A 19,086-nucleotide genomic window follows, 5' to 3' on the forward strand; every position below is an offset into this window, starting at 1 on the left:
TGGCAATCCGTAAGATTCCTCCAAATGCTTTAGTGGTTCTCCATATATTTGGTTCAGAAGAACCTAGGTAACTGGGTTCTAATTGAGCACTAAATTTCCTTTTCAGGTGTTCCCTTTCAGTTCCCTAGGGGGACACAGACCAAGAGCTCTCAGCTACTCATTTCCAGTAGTTTACCCCTCTATAAATTCACCTTCTTTTTTAGTGGTTTCTTCCCTTGTCTCTAGACTTTCATTGATTCTCCAAGGGTGCTCCTAAAGCTCACAATTCCTTTACATTTCTGTCATTTTTCAGCAAAAATAATGTTTTAATGAAAAGTGCCATCTTCAAGTTCATTGCCTTACTCAGCTTGAAGCTGACTGTGTACTTTCCATGGACTTAGTGAATGAACTCCACTTCCAAATCCCAGATTTATTTCCCTATTTTCAACTCTAGTACAATTGATTCCCTTTCTCCCAGTATAATTTGTTCTCTCCCTTGCTTCCACATTCATGACTTTTATTGGCATCCTCCTTTCAGCACAGTTCTGTGCTGAATCACAGCCAGTGGGCATAGATCAACACTTCAGATTAATACCGCCCACAAAGGTATAGGGTAGGAAAATCACAAATACATGTAAAGTCATTTGTCTGGTTTTCATCCATCACAGATTCTATAAAGCTGATTTGATTTATCCACTCTGAATTGTAACTGGAATCCTTAAATTCCATCTTCCTTTTGTGGGCTGAGACCCTACAGCTCAATGTCTCCAGCACTTGAGACTGGCTGAATTTCCCCTGGTGATGGATTACATCTGGTCCATGTCAGCAACACAGCTTCCAGCTCAGACATTCAGCTCTGCCAGGATGTGTGATAGATAGAAGACATGTCTTCTCAGATTAATTACATTATAATTTAAGAAGCAGAAAATATATTTATGGGTGTGGAAGAAAGTATCTGACCTCTCTTTCCTTCAGTCCTTGAGCATAAGTCAGCAATCTGTACCTGGGTTTTCCTTTGTGCTTTATTTTCAACTGCAAAGACCATCTTATTTTCTTCAATCAATTTCCTTTGCACTCAATTGGTTCCATCATTTCTCCATAAGACAAATCCTGCTGTGAATTAGTGATAATAACCCAGGACTGGATGCTTATGTATTCTCTCTCTGATCCAGGGGAAGGTGGAAGCAGAGTTTCACTTGGTCACTGCAGAAGAAGCTGAGAAGAATCCAGTAGGCAAAGCTCGAAAGGAGCCTGAGCCCTTGGAAAAACCCAAGTGAGTAGGAGCATACTCATTAAACATGCTGGGGCAGGGGCACTCAGCAGCAGATGGGGAAGGGCAACCACCTGACCCCCTTGCAGGGCACCTCCTCACTTGTCTCCTGGATTTTCTTCTCTTTCCTGCTGCAACCTTCAGCAGGTAATTTGTCCAGCTTGTGCATGTCCTGGGACATTGGCTGGCACTGCTGCTGGCAGCACCTTCCAGGTTTGCTGAAATGTCTTCCTCTAGAAGCCCAAATAAATTGCATTGCTGAGCATTTGTTCTCAGCTGGAATTCACACATGAGCTCATTTCATGGCTGACCTGGCATGTGAAAACATCTTAAATCATCATTGCTTACACATAGAGTCAACATATCAGTTTAGTCACCTGTAAAGATTAGATGGATTATATTTATTACATTAATAATGGAATCATTTAGGTTGGAAATGATCTTTAAAATCATTGAGTCCAACCATTAATCCAGCACTTCCAAGTCCATCACTAACTCCTGTTTCTAAGCATTACGTCTTTTAAATACCTCCAGGAATGGTGACTCCACCACTTCCCTGGGAAGCCTGTTCCAATGCTTGACAGCTCTTTTGGTTAGTAAATTTTTCACTAATACATGGTCTAAACCCTCCTTGGAGCAACCTGAGGTTATTTCTTTCCTCTCATCCTGTCATTCGGTAGTTGGGAGAAGAGACCAAATCCTACCTGGCTGCAGCCTCCTTTCAGGTGGTTGTAAAGAGTAATAAAGTCTCCTCTGAAGCCTTCTTTTCTCCAGGATGAACAACTCTAGTTCCCTCAGCTGCTCCTCACAAGACTTATGCTCCAGACCTTTCACCAGCATCATTGCCCTTCCTTAGACACACGAAGGATGTGACTTGTAATTTTATTGTACTTCACACTCAAAGAATGAAGACACTTATTTTTCATCATAAGACTTTTTAATTAGGGCATTTAAGGGTTTTAACAAAGGCAAATGATCTAGAAAGAGCAGTTTATCTTTCAGTATTTGCCACATTAAAAATGTATCAGCTGAGTTTTTTGCATTTAGAAAAAAAGTACTTTTAATCTATTTTGGCTCAAGTGCTTTGTTCTACTAAAACACTTGAGCAGCTTTTTGTGAGCTGGGAAAAAAAAAAAAAAAAAAAAAAAAAGAGTGAGAGAAATTGATTTTATGTTTTCTACTACCAAAGCTTCTAAAATTCAGTTGCTACTCATAATGGTAATCATTACACATTCTGTTTAATTTTGTTCATTTGAGATACATCTCAGGATAAACATGAGAAAGGAGGAAGGAGCCTAAAGGAATTATCAGATCAGAGGTATCAGAGCATTGTTTAAAACTGTGAACTTGGAAAGACTTGAATCAATCACTTCACTCAGCACTTTTACCCAAAGGCAGGAGGAGCTTTGCCTGACAGGTGTCTGCTTGGAGGATTCACAGTAATAGAAACTAAAGTACCTCTTTCAGAGGAGAAAGGACTGGGATAGCTCTGAAATACGTGTGGTGGAAAGCAATCAGCCTAGGGAGTTTAAAGGAGGAGTGTCAAGAGTAATAGAAGGATTACATATCCAGAAGGTTGTCAACAGGATGCACAAGGCACTGTGTCATTTTCCTCTCATTTTTTTGAGACCCAGCCCACACACCCATGGCTGCCTAGGGCTCCCTGTGTTTTCAGCTCAAGGGAATTTTATCTGCAAATGTGCTGCTGGGAAAATAAGTTGTTACCAGCCTGGTGGCCTCTTTTCTGCTGCACACCCTGGAGGTGTTTTGACCCAGAAGCCTCAAAACCAGTCTTCCTTCAGATCTTGCACTGAGTAATCAATGGTTTTTGTGGTGTGAATACACAGCCAACATACGGCTCAACATAATTCTACTCTCAGTTGACATATATGCCTCAAGTAAATCAAAAGTAGAGTGGGAATAGTGTCATTTGACAATACCCATCTCAGAAGCAAAACATTCAGGCTCCTTTTGTAGCTGCTCATGGTGGGAGAGTCATCCCATTTACGTAGCACACATATGCTAAGACATGAGCTGGGGAAAGAGATGACTTGGCCTCCTTAAGGTCTTTCCTCTCCCCATGCAGACAGCCCATGAAGGACCAGACTGAGAACCTAGGGTCTAAAGTTGGGCAGAATAAATCCTAAGGTTGCAAAGCAATATTAGCATGTAAATAGTAAGAATTATTTTAGCTAGACACTCACTCACTGGAAAGAAAATAAACGAACAGTTGAAGACATAGCATGCCTCAGTTTCATTAAAGTTTAAAGATATTAAAGTTTGCCAGCTCAGTGCCCCCAGGTGATGCAATATGTGGTTCATACATGTAGAGTACTCACAATCAGCTGGGACGTAAAAAATAATTTATTTGACTCTTCAAGTGAATTTTCTTCAGGAAGGAGTGGATCTCAAGGACCTCTTTTCTCAGGACCTCCAGATCTCTATGCCAGTACTGTAGATTCACTCTAGTTTTTTTGCTCATCATGTAGGAACACCCAGAGAAGCAGAGAATTTTTTAGATTTTTTTTTGTGATATTATTCTTTTTAATTAAGAAACAAAATAATTTCAAAACAAAAAATTATTTGCTAGGAGCTATAGACAGTAGAAGACTCCTTAATGTACCTGAGCAAAGGTGGACAAAGATTAAATGTCTGTGAAGTACAGAGAGAAACATGCAAACAAAGAATAAGGCTCAATGAGTGTAATTTCCTGCTGGCCAAAGCACTATGAGGTTATTCATCTCTTCAATTCTGCTGATCAAGACATGATGCCTTTCCGGATGCAGTCTATTATAATAAATACACCACTATAACTGATAATGAGTTCTATTGCCTATGTTGCAAAGGAAACAAATTAAATAAGCAACAGTCTGGCTTTTTTTTGCTTTTTTTTTTTTTTTCCCCCCAGCTCTTAAAGGTTATGAAAAGTCCTCAGCAGTTGGTACATGCAGACTAAGGGTCTTGCTACTCACGTAGCAAGTGTCCAGTTTTTTAATAATTCCTTTTAACTTGGAGGGCTAATTTGATGGTGTATTTCTGAATCATTTCTTCCTCAATAAAAAACCCAGTCTTTCATTAAGAGATATTCAGTTGGCTTTTTACATTTACAGACTTTCTGCCACATCAGCATTCACTTCCACTGGCTGAATGCTGAGTTCACCAGATAACTAAGACAATGTTTAAATTCCTGGAAAGCCTTTCTGGACTGAGACATGGCCACAGCTTTTTGTGACCCTTTTAATTTTATTCTCCTTATTGCTGTGCCACCTGCACAATTACAGTGACATTGGATAAAAAAGACAACCCGCCCCAGTTCTGCAGGTGTTAATGTTGCCCAACACCACTGCATTCATCCCACTGAGAAAGCTGTCTTGGTAAGGCTGTTGGAGCAGCAGCAGAGTGCCCTCCCAGTCTGGGGCTGATGCCAGAGGAGGGACCAGGCCTACATTTTTCCTAAACAGAACATTGTTTCCCTCTCTTTATGCAGTTAGCTCTCTTGTACAGTGTGAAGAAACTTCTGGGTATGGAGGAGAACACAACATGAGGCAACATGGGAAAAACTTGGATTGTGGGTTGCAGATATTTTCACTGGAAGAGGGTGGTTCTTCTTTATGTACACAGACAAACCATCTGGGTTTCATTTAATCATCTCCTGTTTTCATGAGGCCTGTTTCAAATTTCCTTCTGCAAATACACCATTTTGGGCCACATGCCCAACCTGAGCTGGTTCTGGTTATTATGGCACCGTGACTATCACTGTGCAATCAGATTTTTTGTAGTGGCTCATTACAACTATTGTGATGCTAAATTCCTTGAAATTATTAGAAAACTTTTGTACTCAAGTTTATGATGAATGTGTTTCTTCTTTAGGGTTTATCATTATCTTGTTTTCAATTTTGAACCCTATAATTGAAGTATTTATGATGTGTGCGCTGGAATTTCATTACAGGTTGTGTGTGGAGCTTGGTTCAGGAACGGGTGGAAGAAAAGGAACCCAATAGCTTGTGGACATTCCCTCTAATCACTGTAGTGGGTTCCAAGGAGCTAAAGGTCCTTTTTAGTCTCAAATATATATATTTTGCAGTGGGACTTTGCAGTGGGATAATTTTGGAAAGAGATGGATCTGCCTTAACAAAAGATTTTCTTTTTCTTTCTTCCCCTTTAGCCGACCAGACACGTCCTTCTCTTGGTTTGTAAACCCTTTCAAGTGTTTGTATCACCTGATCTGGAGGAATTACAAGAAGTACATCATCATTGGCATAATTCTGCTTATTCTCGTTATCTTCCTGGTTCTCTTTATCTACACACTGCCAGGTGCAATCAGTGAAAGGATAGTTACAGGAAAAGGGTAGATCATGTCTCTCAGTCAATCAAAAAGAAAACTTCTGCTAAAAATAAGTCAGGCAAAAAGAATTCATTAACCTGAAATACTTCTCATTCCTTGTAAAAAGAAAAGTAACAATTCACATCAGAAATTGGAGCTCTCAGAATATTCTCAGAATATTGGAATGTTTTCTTTGAATGCTCATTCAGACCTATCCTTAATGTGCATTATCATTCATGTACATTAATGTACATGAATGATATATATTAATGATGTATATCATTACTGCTGCAGCTTTATTGACATTATTATTGAAGTGCTGTTATGCATCTAAAACTGAATTTAAGAGTAAATTCTTCGATGCCATGCAGAAATTAATTCCTCAGTCAAGTATTTATTATTACAGATGAATGATTAAATATTAAGGTCAAAATCTTTACACAAAGATAAATGTATAGTACATTCTTTGCATAGTTGTGTAAGTAATTCTTTTAATTGTTTTTCAATAACCTTATACTGGCATGATTATTTTTACATAAAAGGTATTATTAAAAGAACTCTAAGGTTAAGTTGTCTCATTTGGTGTCATGTAGAATTCATTCTGCACCTCTCAGTAAAAATGCTGTGCTCTACAAAAACATCTCACACACTCATAAATGAGCAAAATGCCAGGGACAGGGATGTAGTAGCAGAGATTGAAATAACTTTTTCCAGCTGCAATTTGAAAGTGCTGGTGGTCTCTGGAGGAGAGGGATCAGGAAGATGAAGACTCATCCATGAGCATTGTGGAAACTGATGATTCTTATAGGGAACAGGGAAAATCCTATTGCTTGAAAAGCAAAGGCAAAGAGCAATGGAAAAGACAAGGGCTGCAGAATGGAACAAACCATGGAGTATTAAAGATAACAAGGAATAAAACCTTACACAGTTATCAATGTGAAAATCCTACTTAAGAACACATAAAATGTGTCATGCACAAGGCAAGGCTTGATAATTCAGTGATTCCATCTGGCCTTCAGATGAGTGGTTATGAATTTGAAACAGCCATCCAAATCTCCTCCAGTGTCACCCACAGTTAGACCTGTTGTAAAGACAACCTTTGTGAAAACGCTTTTCAACACACATCCCTCACACAAAGTGTGAGCACCCTTTGCACATTTCAAAGTATCAAAACACAAGACAAAGAGATCCTATAAATGCTGATAATTCTGCCAAGCTCAGGGTGCAGGAACAGAAAAGCAGGCACCTTGATAATTCTCAGAAGCCACTTCTAAGGGAAGTTTGTTTGGTACTGCTTGTCCCTGGCCTGCTAAGGCTGTGCAATGAGCCTTTGTGCTCTCTGGCCTACAACACAGTTATTAGTCTGGAAAATGAATATCAGTGAAACTTCCACACACAAGACACCTCACTTTTGAAAAGCATTTTAGAGGCTTCTTTTGGAAGGGACAACTTGCTCTCAAAGTGCCTCTTCCCCATTCCATTGATGACAGAGGCAGATGACTAAAGGCAAGCTGAAAGCATCCTATCCCCATTCCATCCAGCAGATCATCACTCCATTTTCTTCTAAATTTCATCTTCTAAGTATACAATAAATATAACTAAATTATTTGGATATGTGAGTGACTTTATTACAACTAGACTTGTGGCAAAGGACCACAGTGGATGAGTTTTTCTGTTCTATTTTCCTTTAGAAGTTATTATTTTGACCAAGAAATTAAAACACAATTACATGGTTAAATCTGCCCCAGTTTAATGTAGCAAGACAGTGATGTGGAAAGGTGCTGATCACCCTTGAGTACCTCTTCATCTCATATCCCTCTGCACCAGCCCATTGTCTGGTTCAGTCTCTGCTCACACATCATGTGTGACATACCCCTCTGAAAAGACATTTTTCAGTTTTGTGCTATTTTGCAACTGAGCCTGTACAAAACAGAAAAAAAATTGTTGTTTCTCCTAATATGTTTCATTATACCATGAATTTTGGAAATGAAATTTAAAAGCTCCAGTGAGACCAGATAATGCACTATTCTGGTGCAAAAGATGAGAGCTAAATATTTATGACTGGAGTATGTTGAGACGGCCAAAAAGGCAATGAATCTGAATTTTTTCCATTGTGTCAGGTCAGAGGTCCTGATGCTGCATGGCAGCTGTTTTGTTCATCTGTCCTTACTCTGTTTGTTCTTGCTGCCTTGGACTGTGTCAGGTGCTGGACTGTGGTCTGCTCTGTCCTGATTCTTGCAGAATATTCTGTGCTTTGCTCCCAGTTTGCAAACTGCACTGGACCCAGCAGATTGGTCTCATAGTGACTAATGACTATGTTAAAATGACTTTTATATTTGGAAGAAAGAAAGCACTTGACAAAGTGATACAAGAATTTGCTTTCTTCACATATTAGTCACAGAAAGATTTTTGGTTACCAGGCAGAGCTCCTCATTGCTCTGTGTGCCAGCTCCAAAGGGATTTTTATCTTCTTGGCTGAATAGCCTGCCTGCCATCAGCTCCAAAGTTCAGAGCACTGTCTCCTTCCAGACTAATTTATACTTTTTTTATCAGCTATTTGTGACTGGGGAAGAGCTCAACCCAAGATCTGGTTCCAGCCTACCAGATATTTTGTATATGACAGCCACCTCTTTTTTCCATTTTCTAATTAATCTCTTTCTCAAAAGCAAATAAATAAATTTTCATGTATTTTTGATGGAGAAAGGATAATTTATAAAACTCTTCCAGACAGCCTCTCTTTTAAGCCCTTCTGTAAGCAGCTATGAAGACTAATCAGAGCTACACTGATTAGCAGAAACTCTGTGTCTGCTTCCTGGATGCTCTGCCTTGGCTCCAGGACTTCACATCAGGAACAGAGGCCGCCTTCTTTAGGAACAAGTCAGAAAGATTTATGGATGTTCCTTCCCTCCCTCTGACTGGAGAGTGGCCCTGGCTGAGCTCTCTGATGACACTGACAGCTCATTACTGCCTAATTCCAACACGCTGCTCTTCCAGAATCACCTGCCCACCACAGCTTAGAGCTTTTTTCATATGGCAGCTCCTCTAAAGGGCTGTGCTTGGCCCACCAGCACAAGAAAATGCTGCTCCCAGCAGTGCCTCCTCCTCTTGCTCTTTTCCCAGCAGCTGGCTCCTGCCAGGGAGCAGCTGGAAAGCTGCAAGTGCACTGCAGGCAGCTGCTGCCTCAGAAGTTGGAGTGAAGGGGAGACTGACAGAGGGGAGGGAAATCACCTCCAATTTACATGTCCATGTGCAGCCTGCATTTTCCCTCACCATTCAGATACTGAAAACACGGCAGACCTGCAGGTGGTATAAACAGGTGCTGTAAGACTTCTTTCCCAAATGTCTTTTACGACAGGCACATACAGAAATTTTGTATCCACTAGTGGGCAAAACTGAGAATTACTGAAAATTAGGAAATACTGTAAGATATATATAACAAAATATAACAAATACAGACAAGAAACCTGCCAGATGTCTACACTTCGAGGTGGGATGGTCAAGCAATATAGTTATACTGTAACCACCTTCTTCCAGTAGATTCTTTTACCTTTAGTTCTTTGTCATACTCTGAAGTTCTCATTAATTGAGGGTCTCTGTGTGCCCTCAATCCCTGAACTAGAGCAATCAGCTACCCTGAGACACCACATCTCAGACGCATCCTTCACCCATTTTCCTCCAGCCTAAGTGGCTACAGATGGTCCTGCAGCCTCGTTTGGAAGCCCTGCCTCTCCATTCTTCATCCTGGATCAAGGCATCTTGTACCCATGAGCAGCAAGCCCCTGCTAGGCCAAGGGACATATTTCAGGCACAAGAAAATCCAGGTAGGTTTGTCATGCCCAAAGCATGCTGGCACACACTGGTTATCTTTGCACTGCAAAATATAAAAAAAACTTTGCTACTGAAATGCCAGATTTTAGAAAAATATTAGGAAAAGAGCCAAATACAAAGGCTGATACAACACAAGAGACAAGGATTTGTTTGTTTGCTAACTTATTTGCTAGTGATGTTTCTTTTTCCTGACAGATAAGCAATAGTTAATCCTCTCCAGAAACCAGCACACAATTCTAATATACTGACAAAGCACTGACCTGTCAATATGACCATACTGCAAATAAACATTGGCTGCACTTAGCGCTTGTGATGAACTTTTAATTAGCCATAGCAATAAAACCTCACCAAAGCACTTAACAAAACACTTTTCAAAAGCTTCTTGACACTATCATTATGCTCTTGACTCTTGGTGTGTGAATAGTTTCATCCAAGAGAGCAGCTTTGCCTTTGACCTGGTACCCACCATGCAGATGGATGCACACAGCCTGTGCAAAAGTGCTACACTACAGCAGCTTCAAAGGCTGTTTTAGTGTGTGGTACACAACTGTGATGAATACAGTACAGAAAAGTCAATATGTTAAGAAAAGAGCAATAATAAGAGCAATCGTTTAGGAAGATTGGTTCTGCTCAGTTAGTGCATTTCTTCCCCTTCCTTATCTTCGAGATGGATTGCAGTCCCAAGCTGTACTTTGACTGAATGCTGATGATGCTGTGTGAGCTGCTCACACCGATATTCCACCAGCACCTATGACCATAAAGTGGATTCATTCATGGCTCTGGAAACTGGATTTTGATGTACCATGGCCAGGTCTTCCTGTTCTTGGCACAAGGAGCTGCAGTAGCCATTTGTGAGGAGCACTTAAGGATTGGGTATTTAAAATGTGACAATACGGAGGATGGGTTTCAAAGCCAGACATTCTGATTTTCCCTCCCAGGGCCATGATAGAACCCTAAGAAAGTTGAATATCTGCCTCAACCAGTGCTGTCTGTGTGATCCTAAGTCAATATCTGTCACTGGTGACAGATATGTCCTTTAAGGACATGCCCACCACAGACCTTTGCAGTGTGCAGTCAACACATGTGCTGTAAAAATAGTTGTTGGAGTTCTGAACAGGAAAGTCTTTTCAGCCTTGAAGGTGAAGCTGGGATGTTTTGTTGGCATATTTGTTTCTTTTTTGTAACATCTATGATGGGGAGATGGTCAGGTCATTTTTAGTTTGTAAAACCAAAGGTCATGCAGGCAGATAAAAAGGGAAAGCTTGGGAAGAACTATATTTGTAGTTCAAATCCTATTACAGTTCTCTAAAATTCAAGTGACTTTAGAGCCCATATAGACCCTCAAGTCAAGAGCCAAAACATCTTTATTTCCAAAAACCTCACTTTCCCACAAATAGCTCTAATCTGGGAGCTGAAATTTTATAGATCAGCTTTAGTGATTCTATTTCCATTTAGTGGTTTGAGAAGTCAGCTGGATTTATGGAAAGGGAAGCAGAGACTGATGAGAACTTGGTTTTAATGTCTCTGGCTGGACTGTGAGCCATCAAAGTCATCTGCCCACCCAGAAGCAGCTGAGCTCTTCCATCAATCTTTTGGAGCCTGCATCATAAACACACTCCAAAGTGTGAGATCTTGGGTAGCTGAACTCCCTGCTGCCAAAGCCTTTATTGCTACATTGGGCAAATTATCTGCTGGCAGATGTTAGGTTGTTCAAGGTGGTCTTCCCATTGGAGCCAAAGAGGATCTCTTGCCCCTGGGGTCACTGGGGTGCTGATTTAATTCCCTGTAGCATCTCAGTCTGTGGCAGACCCCAGGTAGTCCATTGTTTATGCCATACACAGAACCTTTTTAGGCACAGAATAAAAGAGATCTGATAAATGCCTGAAAGGTTGTTCCACTTGGTTACTATTCAGATATGCTAATTTATTCATGGGAAGAAAATGATCTTGCTACACACAAAACTAAACCCTGGTTGCTGCAATCACTTACATTTCATTAGCTTCACAAAAAAGTGACAGGTTTGACTTTGAATTTACTCCCATTCTTTTTGCTATCCTGCAAGGAAGTTCCTCATGAGTCCCCATGAGCATCTTGAGGAGTCCCAGACAGGTTTGGGGACTGACACCTTGTGAGAGAAATATCAGTTCTCTGTTTGAGTCTGGTCTTATAATGGCTGCAATATTTAACAAGCCCTGCTGATCACACCTTGCTTTGTTAATTGAACCCATCCAATGGGGCTGAAGGACAAGCAGAGCAAGTGATATGAATCCTACCTGTTAATTACCTTTGGGTGGCTCCTTGCCTTCAGACCTCTCCTCTGCATCCTTCAAGGGCACGAAGTTTTTCTTGCAGTCCCTGATCACAAGACAAGGTTTCCAAATCAGCTCTCACTCACTACTAAAATTAAACACTCACCATTGCCAAGTGGCCTTCTAAAACTCCTGTTTCTTCTCCCCTGTGCCACCTGTTCCCACTACTGCAAGAGCAGATAAGTCATTCCCTCTTCGGAAGAAAGCAACCTCTTGGGTTCTTCTTTAATTTTAAATACTGATGGAACAAGCTCTTCTTCCACAAGCAATGAAAAGCAAATGCACATCTGGTTTATCTGTGCTCATCATTGCTTCCTGTGAGGCCAAGTACCCACAACATGTTAATTACTGAGCCTGTATTTTTGACTTTCTTCAGGTATTGGCTGTAAATTAAAATATAAAATTGGGTGGTTCACATCTTTGCAGTCCTCGGGACTGGAAAACTTGTCTGCTTGGGAAAAAGTGAAATTTAGTTTCAGAAAATTCATTTTATGATCAGGTTTGGCAGCACAAATCAGACCCAGACTTGGAACCCAGCTCCTGTGCATTCCAACCCACAGCAGAAGCATAAAGGAGGAACCAGCTCCAAATTTCACAGGTGATCTTTCTACCTCCAGGTTTCAGAGCAGCTTGATCCTGACAGGAGCAGGCTTATCAAGTGGAGCAGGCTGCCCTGTGGGATGTGTGGTTGAGGGCAGGCTCTGATGATGCCGAGGCTCCTCAGCATTGATCAGGGTCAGTGTCTGACAGCAGTAGCTCAATCCTACATGACCTGGTCTCATCTCAGCTCCATGGGTCTGTAGGCAGTTCAGTATATTTAACAAGTTTTTCAAAGGCTATATTTGATTCAAAACTACTGGCAGTTTCTCTTGTAACCTAATTAAATAAATGATGATCCCTGTATCAGAAAAACACGCAGTATGGGGTTTTTTAGTGCTTTTGAGAGAGCAAGGCAAACTTGTCAACAAAAGCTGTTCTTTTAACCTGGGGCAGCTGGCAAGTACTTCATATGGGACAGCTCTTTGATTGTACTGCTTATAATTACATTAACTCAAAGCTTTTACCAGGCTTTGATTTATGAAGGTGCATGACTGTGATCTCCTTTCTTTTAATCCATCAAAATACCTGTAATCACAGGGCAATAAGGTCTTTTATTCAAGAATCCTTGTGAGTTGGTTTTACTTTACATACTTCACTGAAAAGCGACATGTCTGCATTTGCAAGGCATCTGCTGTGTGCAGCTGGAATGCATCCTGCTCACATCTTGCAAAGCCCTGATGATGAGACCCACAATCAGAGAAGAGCCCCTGAAACACTGGGATGCCATAGCATTCATGCTCAATTAACTCATTAGCAGACAATATGGTTTGTGTGGTCAATCATCCCTGGCACATCTTAAATATTAAACTGAAATGACTCTGTGTCAAAGCATCACACAGGAAAGCAGTACTGCACTTGTTGAACACAGTGGGAATTGTGTTTCTGGTGTGTGAGGCTTGAGATTGCTGGACTTCAAACATTCAGCAGACTGAGTGTAACTTTGCTGAGAAGGCTTTGGAAAAAATCTTCTGTTGGCTCTCAGCAAATATATGTGCTTCTCATAGTTTTGTGTGTTAGAGGAAACAGAACACACAGTAAAGAGAGGGCCACTGTGATCAAATGCTCCACTATTAAAAAAGCTGCAAGTAGCTTCAGTATTTCACATTTTCAGACTTTTGTAGTGCAGGACTCATCATGAGGGCTAGGGAAAAAAAAGCCCCAAAAAAACCTCTCTGGAAAAAAAACCAAAAACCTTCTCTAAACTCCTGCAGTGTGACTGCAGCCCTGGAGATCAGTTTCTCCCATCAGGCTCTCTCAGGGTGCAATTCTGAAGCAGTGGGTGGCTTGGGGACATGAGGGCAGGGCTCCCACGAGATGCCCCGTTTGCACAGGTAGGGTGGGGCAGGCACTGGAGGCAGAGCAGAGCAGCAGAGGCAGCTGCCTGTGCTCACCCCACCACCCCTCCTGCAACACCTGATGCAAGGACCTCACCAGCCCATCCTCACCAGATCTGCAGATGCTCATCCAAGCCTGGATATGAGCTTTGGCTGCAAATGACACCTTATGCAACATACTGAGATGGGGCAGAAGATGCCACAAAGCTTTTTTAGCAGTCAATAGCTGCAGAATTGAACCCTCCTAGTCAAGAACATTTCAATGCTGGAAGAAGGAACAAACAGTACACAGCAGAGCAATTCAGAGTGAGAGGAGAGAGAGTCCTGAGTTCAGATTGTGCAGCAGCACTGACCCAGAACAAGCTATTTCAACAAACCTATCAATCAAACCTTCATGGTTATGAGATAGGAATATAGGTGCAGCTAGATCCAAGTTTAGTCCCAGACTCAGTCAACCATTTATATCTAGAGGCACAATCAATTCTTTATATCCCTTAGGTAAGATTTCAAAGTTTAGCATTCAAGCACCTGTCAGCCTCGAGAAGTAACCTTGAGAAACATCCCTACACAAGGGGAGATGGTGCCATGCAGCCTGCTGCCCTGCAGAAGAATTCAATGGACCCTGGGCTGCCTGCTATTTATGGAGTAGGGTGATTGACTTAGCCATATTTACACACCCACTCTATTTTGGGTTGGCACATGCTCAACTAGTCCTTAGCTGTTGAACAAGATTTATGGCCCTTAATTATTTTGTTGTTCTCTGTAAGGCAGACATGGCCTTCATGACCACCACCAGTGGCTATTGCATAAGCAGGAAAAGAGGAGAGGGAAGCACACCGTCAAACAAGGAAAAATAATAAAAAAAAAATAAATCAAGGAAAAATTTTGGTCTCTGGTAGTGACCAGGGTAATGAAAAACCTTTCAGCTGCTTCCTCTGTACCCCACAGCACAATAAAGAAATAGATATTGACTTCCCAGCAGGCTCTCTTTGAGAGGTATGTGGGCAGGTGTGGGAATGAGCAGTTTGCACAACTCCAACCTCTGCATTAGTGATACAGCTCTCAGTCTCTGTAGAGAGATAAAGCTTCCCATGGTGTCGGTACAATAAATGCATCTTACAAGGCGTGAGTCATAGGAATTCAAAAGGAAGCCTCAGCCTAAGAAGACTCTAGAACTGAGGGGCTGCCTAGGAGGGCAAGATTGCTGATACATTTGCACACCATCTGTCCAAGACTGAGTTTCTGAGGCTGGCTTTTGTTTGTGTATTTCACAATATAACAACAATCTGAGCCACCAATGCTGTCTTCCTGCCACAGGGAAGATTCAGCAAGCAGAATTCAAATGCAGCTGGAAAGGAGGCCCATCACAGATAAAAAGAGCAAGAGAGAGTTCAGTCACAGCCACCACAGGAGGGATGGAAGGTGTTTGGTCAGGGCTAAGATGTCAGAGTTCAGACCCTTTAGGGTTCAACACTGAATAGCAGCACTCAGAAAGAGGAGTGTCAGTGCCTGAACTCCTTTCCATTCAGAGCCTCAGGGCATCTCAGCAACTACCAGGCAGGAATGTTTCTGCACAGGTGGGATCTGAGGTTGGGTTCATTTAACTAAGTTTGGGTTAATTTATTCTGTCTTTCTCTTCTATCATCTTTTTCCCTACTTCAAGTGCAGCTACCTTAATTTGGCTTGGCTGAACTAAACCTGTCATGCTCCCATCTCTGCCTTGCCTTGTGAGAAGTCTTGGGAAAGTGAGCAGCCTGTGCATCAGGGGAGTTAGAGATGTGCACAGGCAGTACCACTGGGACCTGCCACCCAGGACACTGTGCCTCCTGCAGAGCTTCTAAGACAGCTCACTGAACAGTTTTTCCCAGTGCCAGCTCCCAGACAGAAGTCCCTCTCCAGCACCTGGGGGACAGCTTCCAGCTCCAGCACCCTCCTGTCATTGTCTGCTCTTGGCACATGCCTCCCTTGTCCAAGGGAATGAAAAGTTTGATGCGAGGCAGTCTTCAAAACACTTGTGTCTTTCCTCCTACAGGATTTCTTTTCTATTTTAATTGTGCCAGATCACTGCCCAGGCCCAGCAGGTATATCTCTCTCTCCTCACATGGGCTACACTGTCTCATCTCAGCCAATGCTTGGACATGACCTATCTGAGATAACATGAAGAAAGTAGGAATTATGTCACCTATTTGACCAAGAAAAAATACCATTATCCTGATATCATTGCAGCACCTTTCCATCAATCTCTTTTGGACAATATCAGATATCTGTTTTTTTCTCTTCAAATGGCGATGCCATTGTCACATTTTCACAGCTGTTCTGATACAGATATTTCTTGCATTCCTGTCAGGGGTTCAGGGCATTGCTGTGCTTCAACAGCAGGAAATTCATTGCAGAGACTTCAGAGGTTGAGTAGGCTCTTCCAATCTGCTAATTACTATTATTAAAGCTAACTAGCTGAAGAATTAAACTGTGGAGCAAATAGGTGTATGAAAAAAGCCCATTTCATCATGGGACCAGCCCAGAAGCTGGATGCTGGTTCCACGAATAGCAGCAGGGAGCAGATCCTGCTCAGAAAGGCTGACAGGGTGTGAATGCCCTCTCCCCTCAGGCAGGTGAAGGTGCAGAAGCTTTCTCCAGCACTCTGGCAATAGGAACAGCTGGTTTAGTGATCCTGGCAGACTGGCATCAAATAGATGGCAAAGGTTTGTGCTTCATCTCAGTTTCCAAATTCAAGAAGAGTGTTTGAAGTAAGCAGAGGTAAGGGCCTGAGATAGGTTCTATACCAATTATTGGAGATGTAGCCACACTTGCAGCACTTTTTCACTTAGTTTACAAGGGAAAAAAAGCCACATGTGAATCTTTAAAGATCTTCTGAGCCTTTCTCATACTGTTAAAGGTATCAATAGAAGGAACTTCTTCAGCACCTGCTCAAACATCACTTATTTGAAGAGTTGTTAAGGCCTGAGCTCAATTCCCTGAAAGCAGTGTCTTTTGTTTGATAATCACAAAATACAAATTCTGTTGGGCATGTTCTGAAGTTTGTTTTTGGTTTTTTTTTAAAGTCGCTCCTCCAGTTTGGATTGAATGACTGGGAAGAGCAAAGACTGCAATTTTCCCAAACCAAATTCTTCCAGTCCATCTTAGCAATGGAGCCAAGAGAAGTGGTAGAACATAAAATTTTGTTGAAACTTGGGCTAAAAGTTTCACTAAAGCTCAGGCCCAGGGAGATTTCCCAGGCTGGAAAATTTTATCTCAAACAGTTACAACTGAGCAAACTTACAAGTGCTTACAAAGCAAAATTTGGGTTTAGAAGGATTCTATCTTCAGAGCAGATGAATAGGTAGTAGAACATCTGTTGTTCTCATAGAAAGTATTTTCTGCTTTTCAATATGTAATTTCTTTCCTGTTTCCTTGATTGCTTCTTATCCTACCCATCCTGGGATGGAAGTGGGTATTACTGCTTGCTCCCTCATAGAAACCTGGCATATTTCAAGACCTTTTTATTGTTTCTGAGTCATTGACTCTGAATGTATCCAAATACATCAGCTGAGACCGCATTCCTGCTGAACAGGGCAGCAGGGTAACCTCAGGGGCCATGTAGTCTAACTGCAAAAGTCACCTTAATAATTACTCTGGTGTGACCTGCTGAGCTGTATTGCTTAGGGAAAGGTGGGGGAGTCAGGCAGATCCAGGCACTTGCTCTGTTGTCCCTGTTTCTTAGCCAAGTACTGCAGCCAGCCATGGAGAAGGAACAAAATGGTCAAAGAAATCAGTTTATTTTCTCAGTTGTTAATCCCAGTGGATCTATAAGGCTGTTCTTAAAGCTGTCCAGTTGAAAGGTACTTTGGGAGTGCACAATACACTGAAGAGTGGAAGATATTGTATCAGGACACTTCTACATCTCTTTAACTCTTTTATGTTTCATTATTACCTAAATGCAGAGTGACTTTATGGACTATTATATGCAGAATCTCAGAAGAGGAGATAGTAAGGAGAAAAACTCCACCCAGAGAGAACTTCAAAGACCAAGAAAGGGGTAGATGTGATTTATTTGCAGGTCATCTAAATTCTATGACTTATCCTGACCTCAGGGCAGATAGCAATTATTAATTGAACTTTGCAGATCAGACAAAAAATGTACCACATTACAGTATCCCCCAATGGCTGTCTCCAGTGCAAACTCAGCCTCCCACTTCTGTTGGTGGTGGATTACTTGTGACAGGCTGGGCAGAAGATTGATTATCATTATAAATTATTTCATGACCCCTCTTCTGGTGCAATAAAAGGAAGTGATTCAGCTATGCAGAGAGTGGTGAATGAAAACAAATGAAGGACTTAATTAAATGCAGCTCTGCAGAAAAAGTGGATGGTGAAAGATTTTTGAGTCCATTTAAAATTTACTCCGTTCTTTTTATTTTGATTTAAGTCAATAAAATGGTACCAGCATTTCACTGTGATAGGTTGCACCTTGACTAACCATAGCCAGTGAAGGTTTTTTGAACTGTTTTTGTTTTAATGTATTTTTTGATTTAATAGGATTAGTATTTTCCCACATTTTCTACAGAATGCTATGGGTTTTTTATCTATGTCAATGCAGCATGAAAATATTCCAAGGCTGGAACAGAGGAAATATGTAAGAGAAACTGATTTCTACTAGTGGAAGAAATTAATATACTGGTTGTGAAATTAATGTTATGTTTTCTAGAGGGAAATTGTAAGTGGATAATAAAAGGATATAGCTACATATTAATTCACATTTAAAGAATTATCCACACAGGATTTTTAAAGAAAAAAGTGTGATATTGCATTAAGCAAGCCCTGGGAGTGACCCACCACAGAAGAATCTTAAAAGATAGCTGACTGAAGTCCATGAAGGGAACTGGTGGCACACATTATCCCAGAACCAGGACTCGAGCACTGGCCCCATCTCTCCAACTCCAGTCCTGAGCTCAACACCTCAACTTTCAGTGTGATGCATAAATCATATTCCACAAATGGTACAGGTGTAAATAAGAATGGTGCCCTTGTGTTTTCTCAGGCACTACTTGGAGAAATGCTCAACTCTGGAGCTAATCTTTTCCCTCCTTCCTCTTCCCTCCTTGCTCCTCTTACAGCTCATTTTATGGAGCTTCAATGCTGATATCTTTGTGCCCCTGTCCTGTGAGCTTGTGAGAAAAGAGGAGGCTGTGGTTCTTCCCTGCAGGTGTGCACTGAGGGGCCACCCCTCTGAGACAGCCCTCAGCTCAGCCAAACTGTGCTTCAGACTGAGTCGTACAGCACCCACTGCCCACAGCATCATAAAGCAACTCATTAATTAATCATTTAAATAATCAATTAATCCCTCATGTATCACCATGGACAAAAGAGCTCAGAATTTTCCAGCACTGAAGATTTAGAAGGGACAGAATGCCAAAAAAGTCTCCCTCACAGCACCAATTTTCT

The 19,086-nt window shown here is 41.5% G+C and overlaps 2 protein-coding genes across 2 annotated transcripts in view; one reads left to right on the top strand and one right to left on the bottom strand.

Moving 5' to 3' along the window:
* The window catches only part of FER1L6 (fer-1 like family member 6), a 61,259-nt gene extending 55,096 nt beyond the window's left edge, over positions 1-6,163 (top strand). Inside the window, exons 40-41 of the mRNA XM_033519478.1 lie at positions 1,152-1,252; positions 5,415-6,163. Of these exons, the coding sequence (XP_033375369.1) occupies positions 1,152-1,252; positions 5,415-5,601 (288 nt within the window). The 3' untranslated portion in view covers positions 5,602-6,163. The remainder of the gene's footprint in view (positions 1-1,151; positions 1,253-5,414) is intronic.
* The window catches only part of TMEM65 (transmembrane protein 65), a 129,275-nt gene continuing 116,351 nt past the window's right edge, over positions 6,163-19,086 (bottom strand). Inside the window, exons 8-9 of the mRNA XM_019005640.2 lie at positions 11,675-11,756; positions 6,163-6,654 (exon numbers count right to left, since the gene is read on the bottom strand). Of these exons, the coding sequence (XP_018861185.1) occupies positions 11,706-11,756 (51 nt within the window). The 3' untranslated portion in view covers positions 6,163-6,654; positions 11,675-11,705. The remainder of the gene's footprint in view (positions 6,655-11,674; positions 11,757-19,086) is intronic.

Source organism: Parus major, chromosome 2 (genome assembly GCF_001522545.3).
Source record: "Parus major isolate Abel chromosome 2, Parus_major1.1, whole genome shotgun sequence".
Classification (NCBI taxonomy): domain Eukaryota; kingdom Metazoa; phylum Chordata; class Aves; order Passeriformes; family Paridae; genus Parus; species Parus major.